Here is a 25648-nt window from a genome sequence, read left to right as displayed (position 1 = left end):
TGAATATGCACAATAGACAAAATAATAAACAGGTCTTTTTCCCGTTGGAATTTGTGAATAAATTACTTCAGATGGAGGCTAAGCCTGTAAAAAAATGCGTCTTTACTTCTTTAATTCACCGGTCATAGCGAACTGGAAACTGGACTGTTAGTTCAAAAATGGCTTGGATCATTTTACGTTTCTAGGAAACTTCCCACCTACCCCTCCTCTAAGCCAACATTAATACCTTCCTCTCACTTAGGGCAAAATATTGGCTTAGCGGAGGGGTAGGTCCAACTTTTTAAATTACGAGTATCTGTTTTTCTCACGAAGCAGTTATAATCTAAACTTATAGCACGGGTACATAGCCCTATACGGTCTAAAACCCTTGTAATTTAAAGAATCCTTCATAAATAAAAATACTGAGTCCAGAGTAGGCGAATCATTTCAACAAATGGAAACCTCAAAGTCGGTACATAACTTTGTTTTCCATCAGTTGAGTTGATACAATAGACTGACCACCTAAGCAGAAGCTGACAAAATATAAGTCCATTGTCAGGGAATTGTGGGATATGTTATGTAGAAGGCCTAAATGTAATAAACGGTCCTAAATGTAATGACATTTTGTCCTAAATGTAATAAAGTCCTAAATGTAATAACATTTTGTCCTCTTAAGTTGCAAATTACAGTAATTACTCAAATCAGCGCCGTACTTGGGGATTTAATAAGCGCCGCGGCGCTTACTCGCGTAAATACGGTACTAAGAGGTATCACTATGGTTTTAAGCGCCGCCCTCAAATAAGCACCGCATTTTTGGAGCAGAAATTTAGTAAGCTTCGGTATATTTCCTTATGCACTGTGTAACTTGACGTTTACAAATAAATTGCAAAATAAAAAAAAAACTTGTAAGCCTTAAAAAACTTTTCATACTTCATTTTTGTTAAAGAAATTTACTACAAAAACCGTGGACGAAGATCCTGTTGCTTGTCAATGTTGGATCTCTAGAAAAGAGATCTAATCAGCTAAAATATTAAGAACAAAAAACGAGAAGTCTAAGGGCCTGTTTACATGGAGGTGGGGGACCCCAGGTAGGTGAGGTAACCCGCCTGTCCACATAATCTCTTATTTTAATTTGATCGCGTTAACATGATAGGTTGGGTGACCCGCCGTATATTACCTCACTTATCCGGGGTCCCCCACCTCCATGTAAACAGGCCCTAAAGACTACTGCACAGCTGATAACAACGTTTATAAATAACTAAGATAGTACGCGTGCGCTCCGATTGGCCGAGAGATGTGTTGGCATGAGAGTATGTAAACATGTGTAAGTCAAGATGTTTTGCTCTTCGCGCGCTAATCACACAAGCACGAATTTTAAAAAGCTTTGAGTTGAAAACTCGACAAAGTTACTTTATTTACCCATTCCATCGTCGGATGAAGCTTGGAAAATCTTTACAATTATGCTGTGCCAATTTTTTTTGCTTAAGCTGGCATTTTAAGCGAGAAAAACCCTTTTTTGGAAAGTATCTTTATTGCAAAACTATGAAACAAGAACTGATTACACGTACATTAAGCTTCGTGTACAAGACTTCGCGACTGGTAAGAATTTCTCTTTTAATCAGTAACCTAAACAAAGAGTTTTTCTTTTTTCTCGGGAAAGTTATTTTATAAAAGCAATAGAAAACTTTTTTCCTGTGTTTGCATAGCCTGATATAAACACTCGAGGGGTTGGGAGAATTCTTGACAGTTATGAAAACCCGAGAAGACGTCGAGGTTTTACATAACTGTCTCGAATTCTCCCAACCCCTCGAGTGTTTATATCAGGCTATGCAAACACAGGAAAAAAGTTTTCTATCGCCTAAATATTGCTTTTTTACAAAAATACTGTTACTTCGCCGTTTACAAGCAATTTATTTGTAAACGTTAAGTTTCACAGTGCATAAGGAAATGTACCGAATTTAGGCGAGTTAGCGCCGCGGCTTTTATCAACTTTTTCTCCAAAAATGCGGTGCTTATTTGAGAGCGGAGCTTAATACCATAGTAATACTGCTTAGTACCGTATTTACACGAATAAGCGCCGCGGGGCTTTTTAACCCCTAATACGGCGCTTATTTGAGGGCGGCGCTTATTCGAGTAATTACTGTAATTGGCAGCTTAAGAGTTTATTACATTTAGGGCAAATTGTTATTACATTTAGGACCGTTTATTACATTTAGGCCTTCTACAACTGTATGTGTGGTTTATATACCGGATGTTAGAGCTATGATTGTGCATTGTGGAAATATCGCAACGTGAAAAACAGGGATACCGTATTTATTCGAATAAGCGCCCAACCTCGAATTTGCGCCCTTCCTAAAGGCAGAAAAGGTTAATAAGCGCCCACAACCAAAACCCAAAAATGTGTCCTGGGTGGCAGCCGGTAACAAGGTTTAGAGAATTGATTTCTAAAGAGGGTGTGGCTTACATATAGCCTGCGAAAACATCCGTTTCTCCTCGTTCTTCGCCGCCGGGGACGTTTCGCGGGGAGGAACGTCTGCGACTCAGGGGCAGAAATTCCATACTGATGACGCAATCCAGTGTTTACATAATAAATGGTTCCAAATACAAATTTGTCCAATTTTAGGTGTCTTTGGTCGATTTTAGTGAAGTGTTGTGTTCATCTGCCAACAAGCTCCAGCAAAACTCAAATGCTTCTTCTAGAGAAGACTATATTCCACAAATATTGACTGTTTTGGTAGAGATTCTTCGCGTTTACATTTGACCTTTGTGGCCTTTTGTCTCTTGTCTGTCATTCGTAAGCAACAGCTAAAACAATGTAATTACTCCGTCGACCAATTAGCGCTTCTGACCGGATTCCGGACAGATTTTACGTCATCAGTATGGAATTTCTGTCGCTGAGTCGCAGACGTTCCTCCGCGCGAAACGTCCCCAGCGGCGAAGAGCGAGGAGAAACGGATGTTTTCGCAGGCTAGGCTTACATAGGGCACATGACTCAAACCAATCCTATTAGTTCCCCCTTCGTTACAAGAACATTACCTCTAATGTTATGATCTTATTAGAGTTTAGTTCTCGTGGCTATAGTTCCGCCGGGTTTGGTACGTAATCAACTTAAAATCTTAATTCTTTTAACAGTTCAGTAATTTTTAGTTTTTCTTTTCAGATTTTGACGAGTGTGCAACAGGCAGCCATATCTGTGATATCAATGCGTACTGTTACAATACCGTAGGTTCCCACAACTGCACTTGTAATTCTGGACTCACTGGAAATGGAACGACTTGCATTGGTGTGTAGATTTTTGGTGTGGGTGACAACCAATTTCTCTGAAAAAAGTCAGCATAAAAACTGAAATATAACAGAATATAGCTTTAAATCATCACATCTTAGTTGCTCTCTGCGACGTCTTTTCCAATTGCTCCAAAAAAGGAAATGCGCAGCTAAATGGGACTCTTTCCAAACATATTCTGTTTCTTAGCCTCAGGTGGAAGTCTATTAGTTACAAACTCTTGCGTTTCTTTCAGTAATCAGTAGCTTGTGTTCTAGAGTGTCACCGAGAGTTTTTCTTGCTTTAGATTTAGATGAGTGTGCGGAAAATTCCCACAACTGCCCAGCGACATCAGTATGTAATAATACTGTGGGCTCTTTCATCTGCACATGCCCCGGGCTTTTGTTGGAATGGGATGGAACAAACTGTTCTGGTAAGTATAAATCACATGTAAAAAGGTTACGTGCGATTAAACGTTGATTGAAAACGCCGAGGCCAGAACCGTGTTTAAACATTTATTACATTTCATTGCTTTAGTATAGGTTGTGGCTTAATTTAATCTTTGATGCAATTAATTTTTTTTCTTTTTTTCCCCTAAAAGTCACCAGAGGACACTTCTTAACTTAAAAAAGGAAATAAAAATTGTCATCTTAACAAAATTGTTTTTCAAAATTGTCGGATAAAATTCGTAAGTGAATCATGAAACATATCTTACGAATAAGTTAGCCAAGTAAACAAGTAAGCGTGCTTTAATAGGTACAAGGAAACGCCTCCTCTAAGACGTATTAAACCTCCTATACTCTTTTTTCAGATGGCTGGATCTTTACAAATGTAAGCACTGGACGATTGGGAAGTATTCAGTCGTTCACAGTTCCAGACACTGCTCGTTATCTCATCAAAGCCTGGGGGGCACGGGGAGGAACGCACACGACAAATTATGGCGATTTTCCCGGAATTACCGTCGGAGGAAAAGGCGCGTTCATGGAGGGCACGTTTATACTGTTTAATCAAACTGTGCTGAGTATCGTGGTGGGGCAGAGGGGAGGAGATTCCGTGGAGGTGAAAGGAGGACAACCTACTAGTCAAACCGCAGCTGAGCTGGGACTGTCAGTCGAGGACAATGCAGGTACAGGGGGAGGTGGAGGAAGTTTTGTTTACAATACCACCACCCTGTTTATAGTTGCTGGCGGTGGAGGAGGTGCAAGCGCAGGAAATAACGGGGTAGACGGTCAGGAGGGTCCTAATGGCACTGATAGTGTTGGTCCTAACCCCACGTACGTGGGGAAAGGAGGAACTGATGGGAACCCTGGGGAATGTAATACTGCAGATGCTCTTTACCATGGTGGGGTTGGTGCAGGCTGGTTACACGAAGGCTGCAACAGAGTTGACATACAGCATGGAGAAAGAGGCGGCTCCCGAGCGCATGAATGGGTAGGAGGACGAGCTGGGGATATGAACAATGGAAATAACGGAGGACCACCCCCAGGGGCTGTAGGAGGCTATGGCGGTGGAGGAGGGGGTGCAGAGGACAACGGAGCATCAGGTGGAGGGGGAGGCTACTCAGGGGGAGGAAGTGGTCGTCGCATGCAACAAGCCGGAGGTGGAGGAGGTTCATATTGTGGTGGCATGAGTTGCTGTGGGGCAACTGGTGGAAATTCGAATGATCAGGGCCTTGTGCAAATCATTCAGTTATTTGACTAAAACAGTTTCTATTAGGTATAGGTTACAGTAGTTTACGATTCGAAGACAAGATCTTTTAAAAGATAAGTCTTGTAAGGGGCTTTGTCGCTCAGCCAAGCGCAGCATTTGGAAGTTGAAAACAAATTGAACTACCGTAATATTCCGAAAATAAGCCCCTCCAAACAAGAGCCCCCCAAAATCGTAACGCAAAAAACCTTCGTTAAATCGCCCTTCCGAATATAAGCCCCCCGGAGGGCTTGTACGTGGAATTTGCCCTCGAATACAAAGTAAAGCAAAGTAAAAAGGGTAATTCTTTTCCCACTACAAGCTAGCCCAATCGATTTTGAAACGCAAATTCCCTCCGTACATAAGCCCCTCCGAATATAAGCCCCTCCAAAAATAAGCCCCTCAAAAAGGGCCTTTGAAAAATATAAACCCCGGGGCTTATTTTCGGAATTTTACGGTAACTTCTTTTATCGATTATTATTATTACTATTATTATTATTATTATTATTATTATTATTTTTTCATTAACAAGTTTTTTCGCCAATGTTAAGTTTGATACTAATGATAGCAAGTATCCGGAAAACCAAACGGCTAAACAACACTATTACACTTTTACATTTGACCTTTGGGAAAATGGTCCTCTCTACGCAAAAAACGCGAACTTATTGTGTGTAAGCGATATTCCGAGCGAATTGTTTTATTGATACCTAAGAAAAAATAAAATATATATATAGTTGCAAATGAAGGTTACAAAGGCAAGTCCTATTGACGCACAGTTAGAGATATCCCAGGGCGGGTGACAATACCTGAACCTTTCTCACAAAGGAAATGGCCTGCAAGCGGTTGTGCCTGAAAAGTACTAAAAAATCGTGAAGATACCGTAAAGTTCCGATAGCAACAACCCCCCGAAAGTAGCGACCCCCCGAAATTAATGTCAATTTTTTGTGGCCGATAGTAAATCCCGAAAGTAGCGGCCCCTCAAAAGTAGCGACCCCCCCGAAAGTAGCGACCTCCCGAAAGTAGCGAGCCCCCTCCCCAGAAAGTAACGAGACCAAGTTTTTTAAATTGTATACCGTATACCTTTAATTTGTCAATCAATAGTCAAGATTTTAATGTACAATAATATGTTCGTGCAGTGTCACAAATTGTTCACGATAAGGCACCTTAATTTACAACAAGGGGAAGCTTTATGCCCCCATTCGTCCTTGACATCAGTTCACTGTTGTAGCCTTGTAAGAACTACCGTAAACCGGCATAATTTCGTATTAACAACAGGAACGTTTCTTCAAATTGAAATTGAAAACTCTATATAGTTTTCGTCGATTAACATGAACGTTTTTCTTCCAATTAAATGACACTGAGATACCGATACGGGGTACAGACTAAAACGCAGCGGTGCGTCATGCAGGATAATCGAAGCAGTTTAGCTTTCCACCTCTGAGTCAGTGAAGAACTCGATCTCCTCTATATCAGCTGATTCACCCATGTGGTAGTGTGGTAAACCATCGATACCATCGCAAAAAAAGCTCGTGCCAGCTCTGTTTGTAAACGAGTTTTGTTCCCCGAAAGTAACGACCCTCCGAAAGTAACGATCCCCCGAAAGTAGCGACCCCCAAAGGCTGCTAATTCCGAAAGTAACTAGGGTCGCTACTATCGGCACTCTACGGTATGCTGGTAAAAGATAAGAAAGAAATCATACTCCGATAATTCTTCACCTAAGGTAGGAAAAACGTGATATGGAAAATGTGAATGCCTGAAATGGGGTGCTTTGCTCGTGCCATCGGCTAATGGTGAATTAAAGTTCGGCAACACGGCAAGATTTTGAGAGCTTTCGTAGCCTGCAGTGCAGGCGTTTTTTTGAGCGCGCAATTTGCTCGCGAAAGCGCCATGTTGAAACTTCCCGAAGAGAGGAGGAAATGGGGCGAGTCAAAGGGAGCGGGGAGTACGTACTACTCTCCCCGATCTTCCACTGTCATAAAATCAAAGATGGCGGCTACAACAACATTGAGAACACGAACAAGGTTTCGCCCACCCAAAATACGCCTGCAATGCAGGCTAGAGCTTTTGTGAAAGTTTCAAAGACGCTCAATAGAGTCAAAACAGGAGCCCCATAACCCGGAGCGTGCAACTGCCATAAATCCGTGCAACGGCGTTTTTACAAGTGAGTTTATTTTTAGATAAGCCCCTGGTCAAAATCATTTTATTTGGTTGCTCTGAAGTTTTTTTTTTCACAGGTCGTCAAGAACATTTTCCTTAACAGTTTGGTGCCAATATTGAGAACGCGTAAAATACCCAAGGAAGCTTTGGCTGACGAGCAAAAAAAAAAAACAATGAGGTTAGCCTAATTGCTTCATATATTTTTTTATATTTTACATTTTTTAGCATGGAGTCCATTCCAAGTCCACTGAACTTCTGTGTTTCAGAGACCATTGATAAGAAATCATACTCAGTACTGCACCTTAGTTCGAACTAGAGCACAAAACTTTTCTCTGTCTAATTTTGAGACCCGAAAATCAATTCCCTTCAGTCAATTCAATGCAAGACCAATTCCCTTTGCCTTTGTAGGGGGTTTACGAGCAACTCGCTCGCTGAGCGTAGAGGTACCAGGTATCTTAGTTTACATCTTGTTGTTCTTTAATCTTTACAGCAGCTCATATGTCTTGTTTACAGCATCACTTAACGAACTCTGCTAGGCAACTAGCTGTAACTAATCTCAACTACTCTCTCTCTTCTCTTGAGCTAAACACTGGCAACTTATATAAGTAAAACGTTGGTACGTTTAGGCTTGCCTGACCATGAGAGTTACAAACGCTTTTCCGAGTGATTTAAACGAATTTCCTGTTGATAACCAAAGTGGAATAGACAAACCCATAAGGAAACCCATGAAAGCGTTACAGCTAAACCCACGAGACTCTACCTTAACCCAAAACAGGAACTCTGATGTAGATAACAATCAAGGTCAGTAATGTTCCCAAAACGTACCCACTTAAAAACTGACAATCAAACTTAATTAAACCCCAAGCTTGATGACACTTCGGTCGACAAACCCATTAAAAAGGTAATAACACTCAAAAACCTGTTAACACATACCGTATTTATTCGAATAAGCGCCCAACCTCGAATTAGCGCCCACCTCGAATAAGCGCCCACCCCCTACTCCTCCCAATCAAACTCAAATAAGCGCTCACCCCACCCCACCCACTTGAGTGAATAAATTCTAATAAGAGACTTCCCCGAGGACGGAGTCTTCTTCAGAGTATTTTACAGAAATCTTGCTTTGTTACTTCTTCGCGTTTTGTTATTAGCATTTATTGTTTTGTTACAAAATAAATATACTTCACTTGCTGAAAATAGTGAAAATTTAATAAGCGCCCAGCCTCGAATAAGCGCATAGTCTCAAGGTCCAAAAATTTAATAAGCGCCCAGGGCGGTTAATCGAATAAATACGGTATACGGATTAACCTTGATCTATAAACTGATCATAACAAGACTCTAGTCACGAGTGAAACGTCAAGCACAAACACGAAAAAAACTTAAAATACTTCACAACACCTTCTACGCAGAAAGAACCACATTCGATAGAACGTGTATCTTCAAGACTGGGACTGATCCCAGTCTCTAGTCCAGGGACTTCTTACTGAACCAAACAGTTTTGTAATAAGAAGGCATGAATTTCAGCATGCAAAACGAGCATATTTTAAAGCACTTTCCAATTCGTTTCTAGCTGACTAGTGTCTTAGTCTTTACTTTATGGTATCCTCAAAGAGGTTGAACTTGTTTATGAAAACTCCGTGGATTCTTCAGCTTTAACACGTTTCCTTTAAATCAGACTTGTTATCGATGAAGATAACACCAACACGATTTACAGCTCCGTTGCCGCTGAAGTTGAAAGGTCTGACGTTCGGTTCTGTGCCCAACTGCAACGTCCACACGGAAAGATTATACTAATCTTCTTCAAAATAATTTTGTATTCTCGTCTGAAGCGCCTGTTGGTAGCGCCATATATAAAGGGGTTAATAGAGCTACTTATGTAGGCCAGAAACCCGTAAGTAAGGTACATCTGTCTTGGCAAAGTGGGCTCCCCGCGTGCTGCGTCGATGTAATCCGTGATACAAATAGGAAGCCAACACAGCGAGAAACTGGCCATGACCAAGGCTAATGTCTTGGTCACTTTGGCTTCTTCGACGTTTGCTCTGAGCTGTTCAGGGTTATTTTCTTGCGTGAAAACACGATTTGATCTTGAAACTGTGTAGAACACTTTGGCGTAGCAGAAAGTGATGAGTGTAAAGGGCGTAGCGACAAACACACATTCGATGAAGACGGTAAAAGCAATGTTACTTTGGAATGGGTACATGCACATTGCTTTTCCTGGTTGGAAAGTGTATCCGCCTGTCTGAAAAATTAGCGGAGGCACTGAACCAAAGAGAGCCATACACCATACTGCCGCAGTGTACATCAAAATTCTTTGCCTCCGGAATAATACAATGTACCTGGCTGGTTTCACCACGGAAAAATATCGGCTAACTGCAATGACCCCCATAGTAAGTAGAGATGATATCGCAAACGTTAAAATTGCAAAGCCCTGCAGTCGACAAACAGTAGTCCCGAATATCCATCTGCCTTGAACGAGAGAAGCAATTGAAAAAGGCATACCGCAGACAGATATTAATAAATCGCTAACAGCCAGTGCTATAACAAACATATTGGCAAGCGAACGAAGTCTCTGGTTTCTATACACGGCGCAACAAACAGAAATGTTACCAGAGATGGCCATTATGTTGATAATAGCAAGGAAAACTGCTTCAGTCCAGATTAAAGGCGGTGCTCTTTTGAGGAGCCCTCTGTAAAGCAAATGTTCCATAACGGGGCTGACTCAAACGAATTCGTTGAAAGAATTCAGGAAAATCGTGTCAAGATCTCAAATTTGTGGCCAGGCTTTGAGCTCTGCTGTTTTCGATGTTTGAGGGAAGTAATCTTTTTACAGCAGGTGTTTGTCTCGTTTCATTTATGAAAATGTTTTCTCAGTAGTTATTTATATAAATACCAAACAAGAAAGTAATTTGAATTCCTTCTTTCACAGCCAAGAATTAAACAGTGGCAATATGTAGTTCCAAAAGTAGAAATATTCTAGTAGCCAAGAGCGTCTGCCTCTCCGTCTGTTAGGGTACTGGAGAAGATTTTCCAGAACACGGAGAAATTCGATCTTTGTCACTCAAGCCGTCCGTTGGTTTCATTCACTTCGCAGACACGGCTACGGCCGCACTTGGGAACTTAACCGGGTTATTTCCAATTAACTAATTAAAGTTAAAACGTACAAAAAAAACCCGAGTGCCGCCGGGTTTTCTAGTCTTGACCGAGTTCTAAGCGGGTTTTTATGGCGCGTTTTCCTTATCAAAATTCAACAGTTCCGCTCGTTTTTAAGATTTGACATTCGTATTTTTCAAAGTCAATATTCGTTTTTAAAGTTCGTCATTCGTCTCTCAAATTTGACGTTTGTTTTTTTTTCGATTTAAGATTTTCATTTTGTTTTTCAAGTTTGACGTTAAGTTTATTCAATTGAACATTCGTTTTTCAACTCTGACTTTCGTTTTATTCCCTTGAGCATTTGTTTTTCAACTTTGACGTTCGTTTTATTCCATTCAACATTTTTTTTATTGGACATTTGTACTTCAAGTTTGACATTTGAGTTATAAATAGCAGCAATCGTTTTTCAACTTTGACATTCGTTTTACAAGTTCAACATTCGTTGTTTGTACAACTCAAAATCTTAAACGTCGATAAAACGGCTTCCAAATGACTAAAGAAAAAAAGATGCAGTGAATAACAAAACAAAACCAAGAGAGGAGTCATTTTTATCTCTATTTTTGTCAAAAAATGGAATTTAGGACGTATTTTGCTTATTTTCATACATTCTCTTATAAAATCAAAGTCTTACGAACTCCCACAGAGTCTGGGCCGCCTGTGCTGAAAGAGGCATACAGCAGACCGGTATTACTAAATCACTATCAGCCAGTGCTATAACAAACATAATATTGGCAAGTGAATGAAGTCTCTGGTTTCTATGCGCGGGCGTAGGAAACAGAAATGTTCCCAGAGATGGCCATAGAAATATGTTGATGATAGCGAGTAAAATTGCTTCAGTCCACATTAAATGTTGTTCTCTTTTGAGGAGCTCTCTGTAAAGCAAATGTTCCATAACGAGGCTGACGTAAACGGATTTGTTGAAAGAATTCAGGAAATCATGTGAAGATCTTTAATTTGTGGCCAGGCTTTGAGCTCTGCTGTTTTCGATGTTTGAGAGAAATAGTCTTTTTACAGCAGGTGTTTGTCTCGTCTTATTTATAGAAAATGTTTTCTTCATTTTCATTTCATTTCCGCAGTTCATATATGATTTATTTCATCTATAATTAACAAAAGACGTTTTCTCAGTAGTTATTTATAAAGATGGCTTTCACACTGACGTCATTAAATTGTAACGTCAAAATAGAAGATAAACAAAAAATAAATCCTTTTACAAGTTTCCAGTCCCGTAGCATAATTCATTTCGAAAATAAAGCAATTTGAAATACCGAGTTTTCACAATGCATGACACCAAAGTAGGAATGCTGTCTAGTTAAAAAAAAAAGTATCTTCCAAATGACTCAAGACGAAAAGAGGCAGTAAATAACAAAACAAAACCAAGAGGGGAGTCATTTTTATTTCATTTTTATTGAAAACTTTAAATTTCGTCCCGCCTTTTCTCCCGACCAGACTGATTGCCCCTGGGTCTCCGAGGATGGTATCACTAAGGGACCGGAGATTATTTATGTAAAGGGGGGTGTGGAGGGAAAAAAGAAGGGGGGATCAAGGCTATATCAGATTGGCTAGAGGAGGGGGGGGGCTAAACATTCTTATAAAGAAGTTTAGGAGGGGTCAGCAGTTTGATCGCCAGGTATATTTTAAGAGGGGTCCATTGGCCAAGATGGGTAAAACAGTTAAATTAAACTAAATTAAATTTATAACAATTTAATGGCAATAAATTAAGTGATGGACATAATAATGATAAAAAAGGCCAAAAGGACGATTTGCAAAAGAGTTATGCTAATCCTATTACTTTTTGTTTAAGCACCACTAATTTGTACAACTTAGTCATTTGTATTTGACAGAAATTCTGTTTGCACTCTAAACTTCATTGTTATTTCAAATTTTAGCTAATAAAGAATCCAGACCTATCTGCTTTAATATTTGGTCGGAGTGAATTTTCTTATAACAAAATGCTTGTCACTTTAGTAGTCCAAGAAAAACATAATTAAACAACAAGAAAGTAGTCCTTTTACAACTGTAGGAACATCATTTGAAAAGAATTATATTTTACATGGTTATTACATTTGTGTTCTCCATGAAGGCACTATTTTTAAAAATCTATCACTTTTCTTCTATTTAACAAAACAACACTTTTATGAGCTGAAAGTATGTTACATGGATTTTAATACTTTAATTACTTTGTAGAGGAATAATACACAAACTGCTTTTACAAACATCAGAAATAACAAATGCTTTGTATAACTGACTTTAAAATATCAAATTTGACGTTTCGCCTGCTTCAACATACATCTTCAGAAGTGATCGTTAACATGAGTAGTAACTATATTTAAATCAAAAACGACGAAGTGAGATAAAAGTCAGTTATTCAATGCGTTTGTTATTTCTTGTTCCTGTTATTTCCTTTTAAAACTGAGACGGCCAAAAATCAAGAGCATTTACGATATACTTTGTAGAGCATATGTGAGGAGATATGAAGTGGGGGAGGGGAGGGGGTCAACAAGTAAATATTGAATAAAGTAGTTGGTCAGTTGCTATTTACATGGTCTGCAGGGGGGGCCTTACAGAAATTTTGATCTTTTCAACATATTTTTCCCTCCCCCGCTCTACATAGGAAACAGAAATGTTACAAGAGATGGCCACATTATGTTGATGATAACAAGGAAAATCGGTTCAGTCAAGATTAAATGTTGTGCTCTTTTGAGGAGCTCTCTGTAAAGCAAATGTTCCATAACTGCGCTGACTTAAACGGATTTGTTGAAAGTATTCAGGAAAATCAAGTGAAGATCTTTAATATGTAGCCATGCTTTGAGTTCTGCTGAATTCGATGTTTGAGGGAAGTAGTCTTTTTACAGCAGGTGCTTGTCTCGTTTCATTTATGAAAAATGTTTTCTCACTAGCTATTTATATAAACACCAAACAAGAAAGTAATTTGAATTCCTTCTTCTTTCACAACCAAGAATTAAACTGTGGCAAAATATACCTCAAAAAAGTAGAAATATTCTAGTAGCCAAGAGCGTCTGCCTCTCTGTTTTCCAAAAATACACGGAGAAATTTGACATTTGTCACTTAACCTGTCAGTTGGCTTCATTCACTTCGCAGACATTTCCTTGTTTGTGATGGTTTACGGGTTTGTTAAAACTTGACATTTAATTCATTCACATCCAACATCTTCGTAAAGAATATTTTCATACCGTTACGGTCTCATTTGTGAAGAGATAATGTACGGTCAGTGTCGGTCAGAAAATAACTTTACTTTATGTCAAATGCAACAAAGCGTTCGTACTCTATTATTAGAAATAAATTTTCTTTTTACAAGACGCTGAGTGAACGAAACGGCTTCTTCTACGCGAATACACGGAAGTTGTAGACAATCCATTGAGCACAAAACTCAGCTACAGTAAGTTAAAAAACGCCATATTGAATCCTTCCAAGACTTTTCTTGCCTTACAAAAAGTCAGTCCTAGGATTTTGTGGACTTTTAAAAGATCGTTCTCTCAAAAAATTGGAAAAACTCTGAGCTCACACATTATCCACCCGCTAGGAGGTGAATAATGTTGAATAGTCCGAGATAGCGAACCAATCAGATTGCTTAAATCACCAAGATACTGAGTGTGTATATATTTAATTTTCTATATTTTCGGTCGATAACAGCTGGACTATTGAAGGAAGTAGTCTTTTTACAGCAGGTGTTTGTCTCGTTTCATTTATGAAAATGTTTTCTCAGTAGTTATTTATATAAATACCAAACAAGAAAGTAATTTGAATTCCTTCTTTCACAGCCAACAATTAAACAGTTTCAAAATTTACCTCCAAAAAGTAGAAATATTCTAGCAGCCAATAGAGTCTGCCTCTCTGTTTTCCAAAAATACACAGAGAAATTTGACATTTGTCACTTAACCTGTCAGTTGGCTTCATTCAGTTCGCAAACATTTCCTTCTTTGTAATGGTTTACGAGTTTATTAAAACTTGAAATTAATTCATTCGCATCCAGCATCTTCGTAAAGAATATTTTCATACCATTACGGTCTCATTTGTGAAGAGATAATGTACGGTCAGTGTTGGTCTGACAATAACTTTACTCTATGTCAAATGCAATGAAGCGTTCGTTCTCTATTATTAGGAAGATACTAAATTAGAGTTTGAAAAACAATCTATTCTAATTGAAATTTTTATTATGATGCCGACAATGATTCTTATTATATATGCACACCAATCATCCGAGACTTGCATTTCTTTTCCGAGTTTATCAAAAAGTTTAATGGCGATTATAATGCAGTGCAACAACTTGTATGTACAAAATTTAAAGCTCCAACACCAGTAAACTTGGCGGATTATCGGACGTTCGATTCTGTCTTCAGCTGAAACGGCCACAAGTAAAGATCAAACCAATCTTTTTCAAAACAGTTTTGTACTCTTGTCTGAAGCGCCTGTGGGTAGCGCCATATATGAAGGGGTTAACTGCACTGCTTAGGTAGACCAGAAACCCGTATGTGAGATACACCTTACGTGGCAAAGTGGGCTCCCCGCGTGCTGCGTCGATGTAATCCATAATGCTGATAGGAAGCCAACATAAGGAGAAACTGGCCATGACCAAGGCTGATGTCTTGGTCACTTTTGCTTCTTCGACGTTTGCTCTGAGCTGTTCAGGGTTATTTTCTTGCGTGATAACGCGATTTGATCTTGACACTGTGTAGAACACTTTGGCGTAGCAGAAAGTGATGAGTGTAAAGGGCGCAGCGACAAACACACATTCGATGGAGACGGTATAAGCAATGTTAGTTTGGAATGGGTACATGCACATTGCTTTTCCTGGTTGGAAAGTGTATCCGCCTGTCTGAAAAATTAGCGGAGGCACTGAACCAATGAGAGCCATACACCATACTGCCGCAGTGTATATCAAACTTCTTTGTTTTCTGAATAAAACAATGTACTTCGTTGGTTTCACCACGCAAAAATATCGGCTAACTGCAATAACCCCCATGGTATTTAGAGACGCCAATGAAAACGTAAACATCGCAAAACCCTGTAGTTGACAAACAGTAGTCCCGAATATCCATCGCCTTTGAAAGAGAGTAGCAACTGAAAGAGGCATACAGCTGACCGATATTAGTAAGTCACTGACAGCTAGCGCTACAATAAACATGTTGATAAGCGAACGAAGTCTCTGGTTTCTATACACGGCGTAGCAAACAGAAATGTTTCCAGAGATGGCCATTATATTGACGATAGCAAGGAAAATTGCTTCAATCCAGACTAGATACTGTGCTCTTTTCAGGAGCTCGCTGGAATGCAGATGTTCCATAATACGGGGCTGATTCAAACGAATTCGTTGAAAGTATTCAGCGAAATCTTGGGAAGATCTTTGTAATAATTTGAACTCTACTGTTTTCAACGTTTAAGGGAAGTAACCTTCTATACTGGATCAGGTGTTCGTGTCATTATTGAAAAATGTCAAATCAATAGTTTTTTATATCAACACCAAGTTTGAAGTTAATTTGAATTCACAGTTTACAGCTAGCCAAGACTCAAACAGCTGCCCCAAAAAGAAGAGATATCCTAGTAGCCAAGAGTGTCTGCCTCTCCGTCATTTAGGGGTAAACTAGGGCGCTTAAGTTCCAACGACGGCGACGGCAACAAGAACGTCAGAAAAAGCAATAGGTTTAATAACCAGAACAACAAATTGGCACGCGCATCACGCTTTTTTGTACATTTCTTTGCCATCACTGCACGACTACGACGTGAAAATGTCTATTTTCACTTTTTACAGCGGAAGTGCACAATTAAGCGACGACGAAATTTCCTCTCTCTTTTTGAACTTGGATATGGTTCTTAGGAATTCAACTTTTAGAAGGGTTCACCTTTGACAAAGTTAGTGACCTGGAGTAATCGCGATGAAGATTGAAAGAACGCGAATTCACTTTTTCAGCGACGTTTTCGCTGCTGTCGCCGTCCTCAGATCTTAAGGTCCCTAACGTTTTCCAATGAATTGGGCAATTCGATAGTGGTCACTTAAGTAGTCGGGTAAGCTAGTCGCAGACATTTTCTTGGTTGTGATTGGTTTATGGGTTTATTTGAATTAATTCATTTGCATCCAATATCTTCCTAAAGAGTATTTTTATATAACTGTGAAAGGTTTGAACCCATGAGTCATTTCAAAAGTAGGTTGAGTTTGATCGTCTTGCTGAACGTACTCCAACAGTCAGACCAACGTCAACTCTGGCCCTGTTACGACAGCGACTATACCGTACATCAGAGGCACCTCTGAAACCATCGCACGTATACTACTAGCCTGCGTAACTGGCGGTATTGTGTAGTAGTCGAGTGAGATTTGGCGGCCGGGCCGTTGTAATATAGTCGAGTGAGATTTGACGGCGGAACCGTCACGAGCGGCGAAGCCGCGAGAAATACCGCCTGCCAGAGAACCATGATTTTTCGAATGCCGCCCACTTTTGTCAAGTTAGCTGATCCCAATGAAATCAGCCAATCAAAGAGAAACCTGCAGTTTGAAACTTCCGATTATTTTCACGCGAGACAGTTTAGAAATAAGCGTTGACAGGCTAAACACTACTCCTAAGCTCGTGATAATGTGAAACGTGACCTTGTGAGTTTGCTTGAACGGAGGTTTTTTTATTTTCTCGGCTCTCGCTCGAAGGTTACCAGCACTACACAGTGCATGTACAACTCTAAACTTTGACTCAGTAAATCTTTTTTTGCAACACTATAGGCTTAACATTAAAAGGTCATGAAGCTGGTTTGTTACATGCATACTTAGTAACCATTTCCGGTGGTTTATTCTTCTGTAGGTGTTCCTGATAGGATTTGATGTCAGATGCAGTTGTAAAGTGTTTTAATTTTCTTTGACCTTTGTTTCTTACGGCTAAATTAAGACAATTCCAGCGCTGTGAAGTTTTAAGACGCCATTTCGGAAATTTGGTCATCAATTATGCTATTTTTAAAGCGGAAATCACAATCACAATCACTTTACATGTACGTCTTTTTCAGTTTGCCATCTGCTTCCTAAAATGGGAAATATACGCGAAGGCTCATCTAACATGATTGACATATGTATGGCCCTCGACCAATCCGTTTCCCCGCACACTGGTGTGCGGACTATTCAAAATACCGGGGTTTTCTGGCAGGCGGTATTTCAACCGCCTCGTCCCTACTCCCTTTTTTTGGAACACGGCTCCGCCGCCAAAACTTTAATCTACCCAGGCTAGTATACTACAACCTTATAATATACGTGTTGCACACAAACCGATAACCACGTTACGACGATAACTTACTAATGTCAAGGACAAAGACAAACCGGAGGACAGACAGGGAGCACTATACAAGATCAAATGCTGCTTCTGCCAGGCTTCTTACTTTGGTGAAACCGATAGAAACCTAAGCACGCGAATGACCGAAAACAAACGAGCGACCAGAAATGGTGACGTCAACCATCACATTGCTGAACACTATTTACAGACGAAACATCAAATCGAATGGGACTCTGCGAGATGTATCACGTATTCTATAGTCTACACACTTTAGAAAGCTGGTTTACTAACTTAAGACAAACGTCCTTGAATCGTAGTCAACAGTTACCGGCACCGTACAAACAACTAATTGACAAAATCAAGCAAAACTTACTACGAGAGAACGACTGGACAACTGACAATTTGACTAACAATAGACGGATCGAAACGCACCAATTACATTACGAGTCTTCATAGCCAACAACGACGTAATTGACCAGTCTGTCAGGGCAATAACCAGAGTATAATACCATCAACTGGCGTGGTACAACTCATTTTGACTCTGAAGATGACTACTTCTATGCCTAGATAAAAATATCTAAATATTTTTAAAGATATTTAGAAGATTTTGGGATATTTAGAAAATCTCATGATATTCAGGAAAAAATTGTGATATTTAGAATTTGAAAAGTACTGAAATCATGTTTTTTCTAGGAAGCTACTTCAATGCTAATTAGGGCATAGGCATTTCGGTGACAGAAACTCAAACAAATCTCCACATACGGGCTTGTTGTAATCAGATTCAGCAATATTCTTCATTTATAATATATGCAATGTGGCTATTGTTCAACAAAATGGCTGATGACGAACCCTTTAAGCCACGCACAAAACAAACGGTAGTGTCCCTTTTAGACCACTTTAGAGCTCCAGCACCTAATGTTCTTTCACTATCTCTGCCAGTGCAGTACCCTAGTCTTCTTGTAGGCTGAGGGGTACTGTAAATAAGACTGACTTTTTGTGAAATTGCTTAGAGTTTTGTTGTATGCTGTACAAGAATATACTTTCCTGAAATTTGCTGAAATTTGTGTTGCCATTTTAGATGAGAATGTAATATTTTATTTTATAAGATATTTAGAAGAAAAATCGGAAATTTCTGGAAACATATTTAAATTGCCATTTTTCATGATATTTGTATCTAGGCCTAACTATCGCACAGGTTGTCGAAACGTCAGTCACTGTCAACAAGAACAGTGATTTTCAGGACCACGTTCACCCGGACGATGAAACTCAACCTACTTTTGAGTATTTTCATAATAAGGTCTTATTTTATGAAGGTATAGTGCAGTCATTCTTAATCTTGGAAAATAACTTTACTTTATTCCTAATGCAACAAAAGCTTCGTACTCTCTTCAGTATAAGAATAATACTGAAATAGAACTTGAAAAACCATCTATTCTTACTAATTGAAACACTTATCATAATGTCGAAAATGATTTTTCTCGTACATGCACATCAATCATCCGAGAGTTTCAATTCTTTTAATTTCCAGCTGCAAAAATTTAATGGCGTTTATAGCAGAGTGCGACAACTTTTTTTATAGGAAAATGCGATGGCCTGTTATTACAGGGTGCAAAAGCTAAATTCATTATCAAGCACGACAGTTTTATTGCAAAGTGCGAGAGAATAGCATCTCCTCGAAATATTTTGTATTAAAAACCCTCTTAGATATGTCAAACAAGATTTCCCTTTTGTTTCATATATCTCATCATGTGAAATTCCTGGCCTCTAATTAATATACCCAGGAAGCCTGAAGAGTGTACTGCTTTCGGTAGGAGCCCTAATGTATAGCCATTATAGGGAGTACCCTCTCAGGGTTTGGGAGGGGAGGGCAAAAGAGTATGGCCTTAATTTTTTGCAGAAGGACGGAGACATCCCCAGTAATCTGCTTGAGGGATTGCGTTTCAAAACAGAAAACCACCAGAATAGATGGGTAGGGACATGAAGGTCTGAACAAAGGACATCAAAACCAGTTTTAACTGCTTTCGATGTCATTTGGCAGTTTTGCAATTTTGCCATCAGCTAATCCGTGCACCCTTGGTTATAAAATCCCCAAACAATAAAACCATGCAAAGAAAAGAAATACGGCGCCACTTTGTGCAAAACAAAGGAGCGCATACCCCAAAGTGCTAAAATCAGCTGCAATGCAGACAACTGGGGTACAGAGGTATATAATGCTAAACACCTTCAGTAGCGAAATGGCTGCAGAAATGAAAAAATACCCCTAAGCTCCCCTAAATGTAAGTGATGTCCTTGACTGCAATTAAACTTTTTAACGAACAATTAAACATGTCACAAAGAAATTGAATATAATTCCTCCTAACGTACCTAATCCCCTGGTCCGTGCCAGCAAAATAGCTATTTATGCCTGTTCCGTGATGCTACACAGTCAGTAGCTGTCAGTAGATGTTGAATCATCTGGAGCTAATATTTTCGCAGTAACTGAGACATGGCTCTCAGAAATTGATGATGCGTGCAGAGCCGGAATCACCCCACCCGGGTACAAGCTGTTTGATCACACACGATCTGATCGCTCTGGTGGTGGAACTGCTCTATCGATAAGAGAAAATCTACATGCAAGTCGTGTAGATGCTGGTGAGCGTACTTCTTTTGAGTCTTCTCATTGGATGGTTGAGTTCCAGTCGCGAAAACTACAGATTATTATTATTTACCGTCCACCCTATTCGAGTAACCATCCTGTCACGCCGAGTGTATTCTTTGCTGATTTTTCGAGTCTTTTGGAGAGTATCATAATGTCATCTGTAACGTTAGTGATAGCAGGTGATTTTAATATCCATGTAGACGTTCCGGGGAACGCAGACAGTGGTTCTTTAAAGGAGGTGCTTGAGTCAATGGGCCTTCACCAACATGTAAACGAGCCCGAGGCCTTTGGTACCTTGGTTTAGTGAAGATATTAGGGATTCCAGGAGGGAAAGCCGGAGAGCTGAAAGAAAATGGCGTCGATCTCGAACTGTCCGTGATTTGCTTGAATTTAAAAAGAAGAGGAACTTTACAACCTACCTGATGAATGAAGCCCGTCGAAAGTTTTACTCCGACTTTATTGTTGAAAATAACTCCAATCAAAGGAACCTATTCTCGACAACAAAGAGGTTGCTAAATCAAGGCCATGAAGTACCTTTTCCACCAACTAGTGACAAGCTGGTTTTAGCCAATGAAATGGGTAGCTTCTTTGTTGAAAAGATTTACGCCATCCATGTCAAATTGGACAGACTAGCTGATTGTTTGCATGATTCCCATTTTGACTTTGTGAAAACGTTACCAACTAGAACACTGGACAGCTTTATCCCTTTAACTGAAAGTGCAGTTAGTAAGTTCATTGGATGCTTTCCGAAGAAGAGCTGTATGTTTGATCCGATGTCAACACCTTTAGTAAATAATCAGCTGTGCTGATGTGCTATTACCAGTCATTACTAAAATGATCAACCTGTCTCTTAATTCTGAAGAATTTGCGGATGATTGGAAATGTGGGCTTATTAATCATATCTTGAAGAAACCTGGATTGGATTTGCTGTACAAAAATTATAGACCAGTTAATAACTTACAATACTTATCCAAGTTGACTGAAAAAGTCGTTTTTAATCAAGTTTACGATCACATGGTTTCAAATGCTATTTTTCCTGCCCTTCAATCTTCTTACAGGCAATTCCATAGCACTGAAACGGAACTTATCAAGGTAATGAACGATATTTTGTTAAAGATGAACTCTCAACATGTCACTTTGTTAATTTTATTTGATCTCAGTGCTGCCTTTGACACTGTTTATCATCGAATACTTTTAAAGAGGGCTATCTGTCGAGGTTGGCATACGTTGAACTGCTCTGAATTGGTTTAGATCGTACTTTTCTGATAGAAGTCAGCGCGTTTCTGTACATGGAGTTCTCTCTCGTCCTTTTGATTTGAACTGCGGGGTACCCCAAGGCTCATGTTTAGGGCCTTTGCTATTCATAATTTATGCGTCTAAGCTGTTTAAGATCGTGGAACATTATCCTCCCGATGCTCACTGTTTCGCAGATGATACGCAGCTGTATCTGAGTTTTAAACCACTCGGCAACACTGCTCAAGGTGATGCTATACAAGCTATAGAAAAGTGCATTGACGCAGTGAGTAAGTGGATGATTCAAGATCGGTTGATGATCAATGATGATAAAACGGAGTTTTTTTGTTGGTCGGCACACGACAGCTTGATAAACTAGATTCGTGTTTCATTACTGTGGGCAATAATCGTATCAGTCCAAGCCCATGTGTTAAAAACCTTGGATCGTGGTTTGACAGCAACTTAAGCATGACTGATCATATAAACAAGCCTTGCAATGCGGCATTTTATCATTTACATAACTTGAGACGTATTAAGAAATACCTGTCGAGAGATTCTTTAATTACTTTGGTTCATGCTTTTATAACCAGCCGTCTTGACTATTGTAATGGTTTATTGTTTGGCTTACCAAAGGCGGAGATCGCTAAATTACAGCGTGTACAAAATGCAGCAGAAAGACGCTTATTCTTGGCATCGGAAAATTTTCTCACATTACAGCAGCGCTTTATGAGCTGCACAGGCTGCCGGTTTCTTTGCATATTGACTATAAGATTTTACTTTTGACTATGAAATGTATTTATGGCCTAGCGCCAACTTATCTTAGCGATCTTATTAGTATAAAATCAAATTCATTATATAACCTTAGGTCTACTGGTAAGCTCTTATTGGACCATCTCAAGGGAAGATGCTTACAACATTGGGAGCAAGATCATTCTCAGCAGCAGCTCCGAAACTCTGGACTGGCCCTGCCTGTGGAGCTTCGTCAAGCAACATCACTTAACAGTTTTAAGTCTCGACTTAAAACGTATCTTTTTAAGAAGTATTCTTATAGTTTGTAACTAAGGTTATTTTATTCTCACGGTAATGTATTTTCGTTTTCTCTTAAACATATGATTGTAAAGCGCTATTGATCAGCATATGTAAATACGCGCTATATGAATTGGTAAATTATTATATCATTAGTAAAATCCAGCTAGTGGTCTATTATCAATGCTACGTTCTGATTAGTTGAGCTACTACTAGGCTATATGTTATAGCCCACTAGCAGCGAAAAGCGCCGGCTTTTTGGCGGCAAAAAAGGATTAAAGTCTAGCTTTAAGTAGCTAAACTTTTTTTCTGCTCTCGATATTTTTGACCAACTAGTTGGATTTTACTGAAACAATTATTCCTCTCGCCCTTATAGCCCCTGAGTCAATAGCTCATTCGGCCTTCGTTTGGGCTATTGACTCAGAGCCCATTCGGGCTCGAGGAATAATTGTTAATTATTATTTGTAGTAAAACTATTTCTTTTTCCAAAGCACTTTCGTCTACTCTTCGTTTTAAACTTGTTAGGTCTTCATTGTATCACCTCAAAAGGCCTTGAACTTGTCTAACATTGACATCTTGTTTTCCACATTTGTTTTTACATAGTTTAAAGCTCGGTCACCGCTAAATTTGGTGGATTATCGGACGTTCGATTCTGTCTTCAGCTGCAACGACCACAAGTAAAGATCAAACTTATCTTTTTCAAAATGGTTTTGTATTCTTGTCTGAAGCGCCTATTGGTAGCGCCATATATAAAGGGGTTAATTGTACTACTAAGGTAGGCCAGAAACCCGTATGTAAGATATACCTGTCGTGGCAAAGTGGGCTCCCCGCGTGCTGCGTCGATATAATCCATAGAACAGATAGGAAGCCAACATAAGGAGAAACTGGCCATGACCAAGGCTAATGTCTTGGTCACTTTTGCTTCTTCTACGTTTGCTCTGAACTGTTCAGGGTTATTTTCTTGCATAAAAACACGATTTGATCTTGACACTTTGGCGTAGCAGAAAGTGATGAATGTAAAGGGCGCAGCGACAAACGCGCATTCGATGAAGACGGTATAAGCAATGTTAGTTTGGAATGGGAACATGCACATTGCTTTTCCAGGTTGGAAAGTGTATCCGCCTGTCTGAAAAATTAGCGGAGGCACTGAACCAATGAGAGCCATACACCATACTACCGCAGTGTACATCAAAATTCTTTGCCTCCGGAATAATACGCTATACCTCGTTGGTTTCACCACGCAAAAATATCGGCTAACTGCAATAACCCCCATGGTATTTAGAGACGCCAATGAAAACGTAAACATTGCAGCACCCTGGAGTCGAAAACACTGGTCCCGAAAATCCATCGGCTTTGAACGAGAGTAGCAACTGAAAGAGGCATACAGCTGACAGATATTAGTAAGTCACTGACAGCTAGCGCTACAATAAACATGTTGATAAGCGAACGAAGTCTCTGGTTTCTATACACGGCGTAGCAAACAGAAATGTTTCCAGAGATGGCCATTATATTGACGATAGCAAGGAAAATTGCTTCAATCCAGACTAGATACTGTGCTCTTTTCAGGAGCTCGCTTGAATGCAGATGTTCCATAATACGGGGCTAATTGAAATGAATTCGTCGAAAGTATTCAGCGAAATCTTGGGAAGATCTTTGTAATAATTTGAACTCTACTGTTTTCAACGTTTAAGGGAAGTAGCCTTCTATACTGGATCAGGTGTTCGTGTCATTAATGAAAAATGTCAAATCAATAGTTATTTATATCAACACCAAGTTTGAATTTAATTTGAATTCACTGTTTACAGCTAGCCAAGACTTAACCAGCTGCCCCGAAAAGAAGAGATACCCTAGTAGCCAAGAGTGTCTGCCTCTCCGTCATTTAGGGGTAAACAAGGGCGCTTAAGATCCGACGTCGGCGATGGCAACAAGATCGTCAAAAAAAGCAATAGGTTTAATAACCAAAACAGCAACTTTGCACGCGCATCACGCTTTTTTGTACATTTCTTTGCCGTCACTGCACGACAAAACAACAAAACTAAGAGGGGAGTCATTTTTATTTCTATTTTTGGCATAAAAAATGGAATTTAGGCCTTTTTTTGCTTATTTTCATACATTCTCTTATAAAATCTAAGTCTTACGAACTCCCACATAGTCTGGGCCGCCTGTGCTGAATGGGGCATACAGTAGACAGGTATTACTAACATCCTCGGGGACCCAGAAGCAGTCAGTCGGGTCGGGAGGAAAGGCAGGATGAAAGTTTTCAAGTACGGGCGAAAGGGCCCCTAGTACCGACTCTCACCGAGCTATTTCCAAAAATTCAAGCGGATGCCGCCTCCTGATTGGGCACAAAAAATGCTATGTATTATTGTGCCCAATCGGCGAACAGTTTCTCCTAAGTTCTTTTCGTGAGTTCGTGCACGAAGGCTGTTGTCTCGATCACGGCTTGTCTGGATCATGCACAGAAATGCACGCAGTCAGGAAACTTTCAGTTTCAAATGAAATCCCCATCTGATTTCAAAATACTGTCTGCCCGAAAACTAAAGACGCTTTTCCAAAAATACAAGCTTGAGCTTGCAACAGGTATTAAAGCTTGCATCTGTCACGTCTTGCGTAAATATTAGGGAGTTTTTAAAAGATACCACGAGGACTGACAACCACGAAAACGTCGCATGGAAAAGTGAATTCACATTTTTTCAGTTTCTATCGTGATTAGTCGAACTCACTTACTTTCTCAAATGCAAGCGAACTCTTCTGGAGCTGAATTTCTATCAACCATATTCAAGTTCATGAAGAGAATGAATTTTGTCATTGCTTGTTTACGTCCTTCACAAAACATGACTGATTAGGCATTTTCACGATGTACGAAAAAGTGTGATGCATGTGCAAAGCTTTTTTTGCCTTGTCAAGCTATTGCTTATTTGACTTTCTCGTCGCCGCGGCATCTTAAACTTCCAATTATTTACGATGTATTTTGATGAGTCAAAAACAGAATATTCTCGGGGCAAATTGAATTGCTCCTGCTGATAGCATCCCAAACGTTTTTTCGTCTGATCGGTAGTTCCTTCGTTTCTGGTTAGGAAAGTAGAAAATAAAAGTTCCCCTTGCACGCAAAAGCTTAGTGAACGAACAGGGCAAGTGTGGCAAGACAATAGCCGTCGTGTACGAACTCACGAAAGGAACTCAGGAGAAACTGTTCGCCGATTGAGCACAATAATACAAAGCATTTTTTGTGCCCAATCAGGAGCCGGCATCCGCTTG

General features: G+C 39.7%; 4 protein-coding genes and 1 pseudogene across 4 annotated transcripts in view; 1 reads left to right on the top strand and 4 right to left on the bottom strand.

The window, feature by feature from the left end:
* Positions 1–5800, top strand: part of LOC140945622 (uncharacterized) — a 10220-nt gene extending 4420 nt beyond the window's left edge. Inside the window, exons 6-8 of the mRNA XM_073394642.1 lie at positions 3140–3262; positions 3549–3674; positions 4053–5800. Coding sequence (XP_073250743.1) covers positions 3140–3262; positions 3549–3674; positions 4053–4942 — 1139 coding nt within the window. The 3' untranslated portion in view covers positions 4943–5800. The remainder of the gene's footprint in view (positions 1–3139; positions 3263–3548; positions 3675–4052) is intronic.
* LOC140945339 (uncharacterized) overlaps positions 1–25648 on the bottom strand; it is a 554440-nt gene that overhangs the window by 451468 nt on the left and 77324 nt on the right. The window lies entirely within an intron of this gene.
* LOC140945632 (melatonin receptor type 1A-like) lies at positions 8640–10055 on the bottom strand. Its single transcript, XM_073394655.1, has one exon. The coding sequence runs from the start codon at positions 9786–9788 to the stop codon at positions 8790–8792; it is 999 nt and encodes a 332-aa protein (XP_073250756.1). The 5' UTR covers positions 9789–10055; the 3' UTR covers positions 8640–8789.
* LOC140945637 (melatonin receptor type 1A-A-like) lies at positions 14498–15551 on the bottom strand. The gene has a single exon (XM_073394662.1). The coding sequence runs from the start codon at positions 15531–15533 to the stop codon at positions 14586–14588; it is 948 nt and encodes a 315-aa protein (XP_073250763.1). The 5' UTR covers positions 15534–15551; the 3' UTR covers positions 14498–14585.
* On the bottom strand, positions 22864–23983 carry LOC140945638 (melatonin receptor type 1A-like; annotated as a pseudogene).

Source organism: Porites lutea, chromosome 8 (assembly GCF_958299795.1).
Source record: "Porites lutea chromosome 8, jaPorLute2.1, whole genome shotgun sequence".
NCBI classification, from domain to species: domain Eukaryota; kingdom Metazoa; phylum Cnidaria; class Anthozoa; order Scleractinia; family Poritidae; genus Porites; species Porites lutea.
This window is presented reverse-complemented; position numbering and strand designations above follow the sequence as displayed.

What these genes read in the sequence shown, in the direction of transcription:
- LOC140945632 (XM_073394655.1), bottom strand. Translation starts at nt 9,788, where the DNA reads ATGGAACATTTGCTTTACAGAGGGCTCCTCAAAAGAGCACCGCCTTTA.
- LOC140945637 (XM_073394662.1), bottom strand. Translation starts at nt 15,533, where the DNA reads ATGGAACATCTGCATTCCAGCGAGCTCCTGAAAAGAGCACAGTATCTA.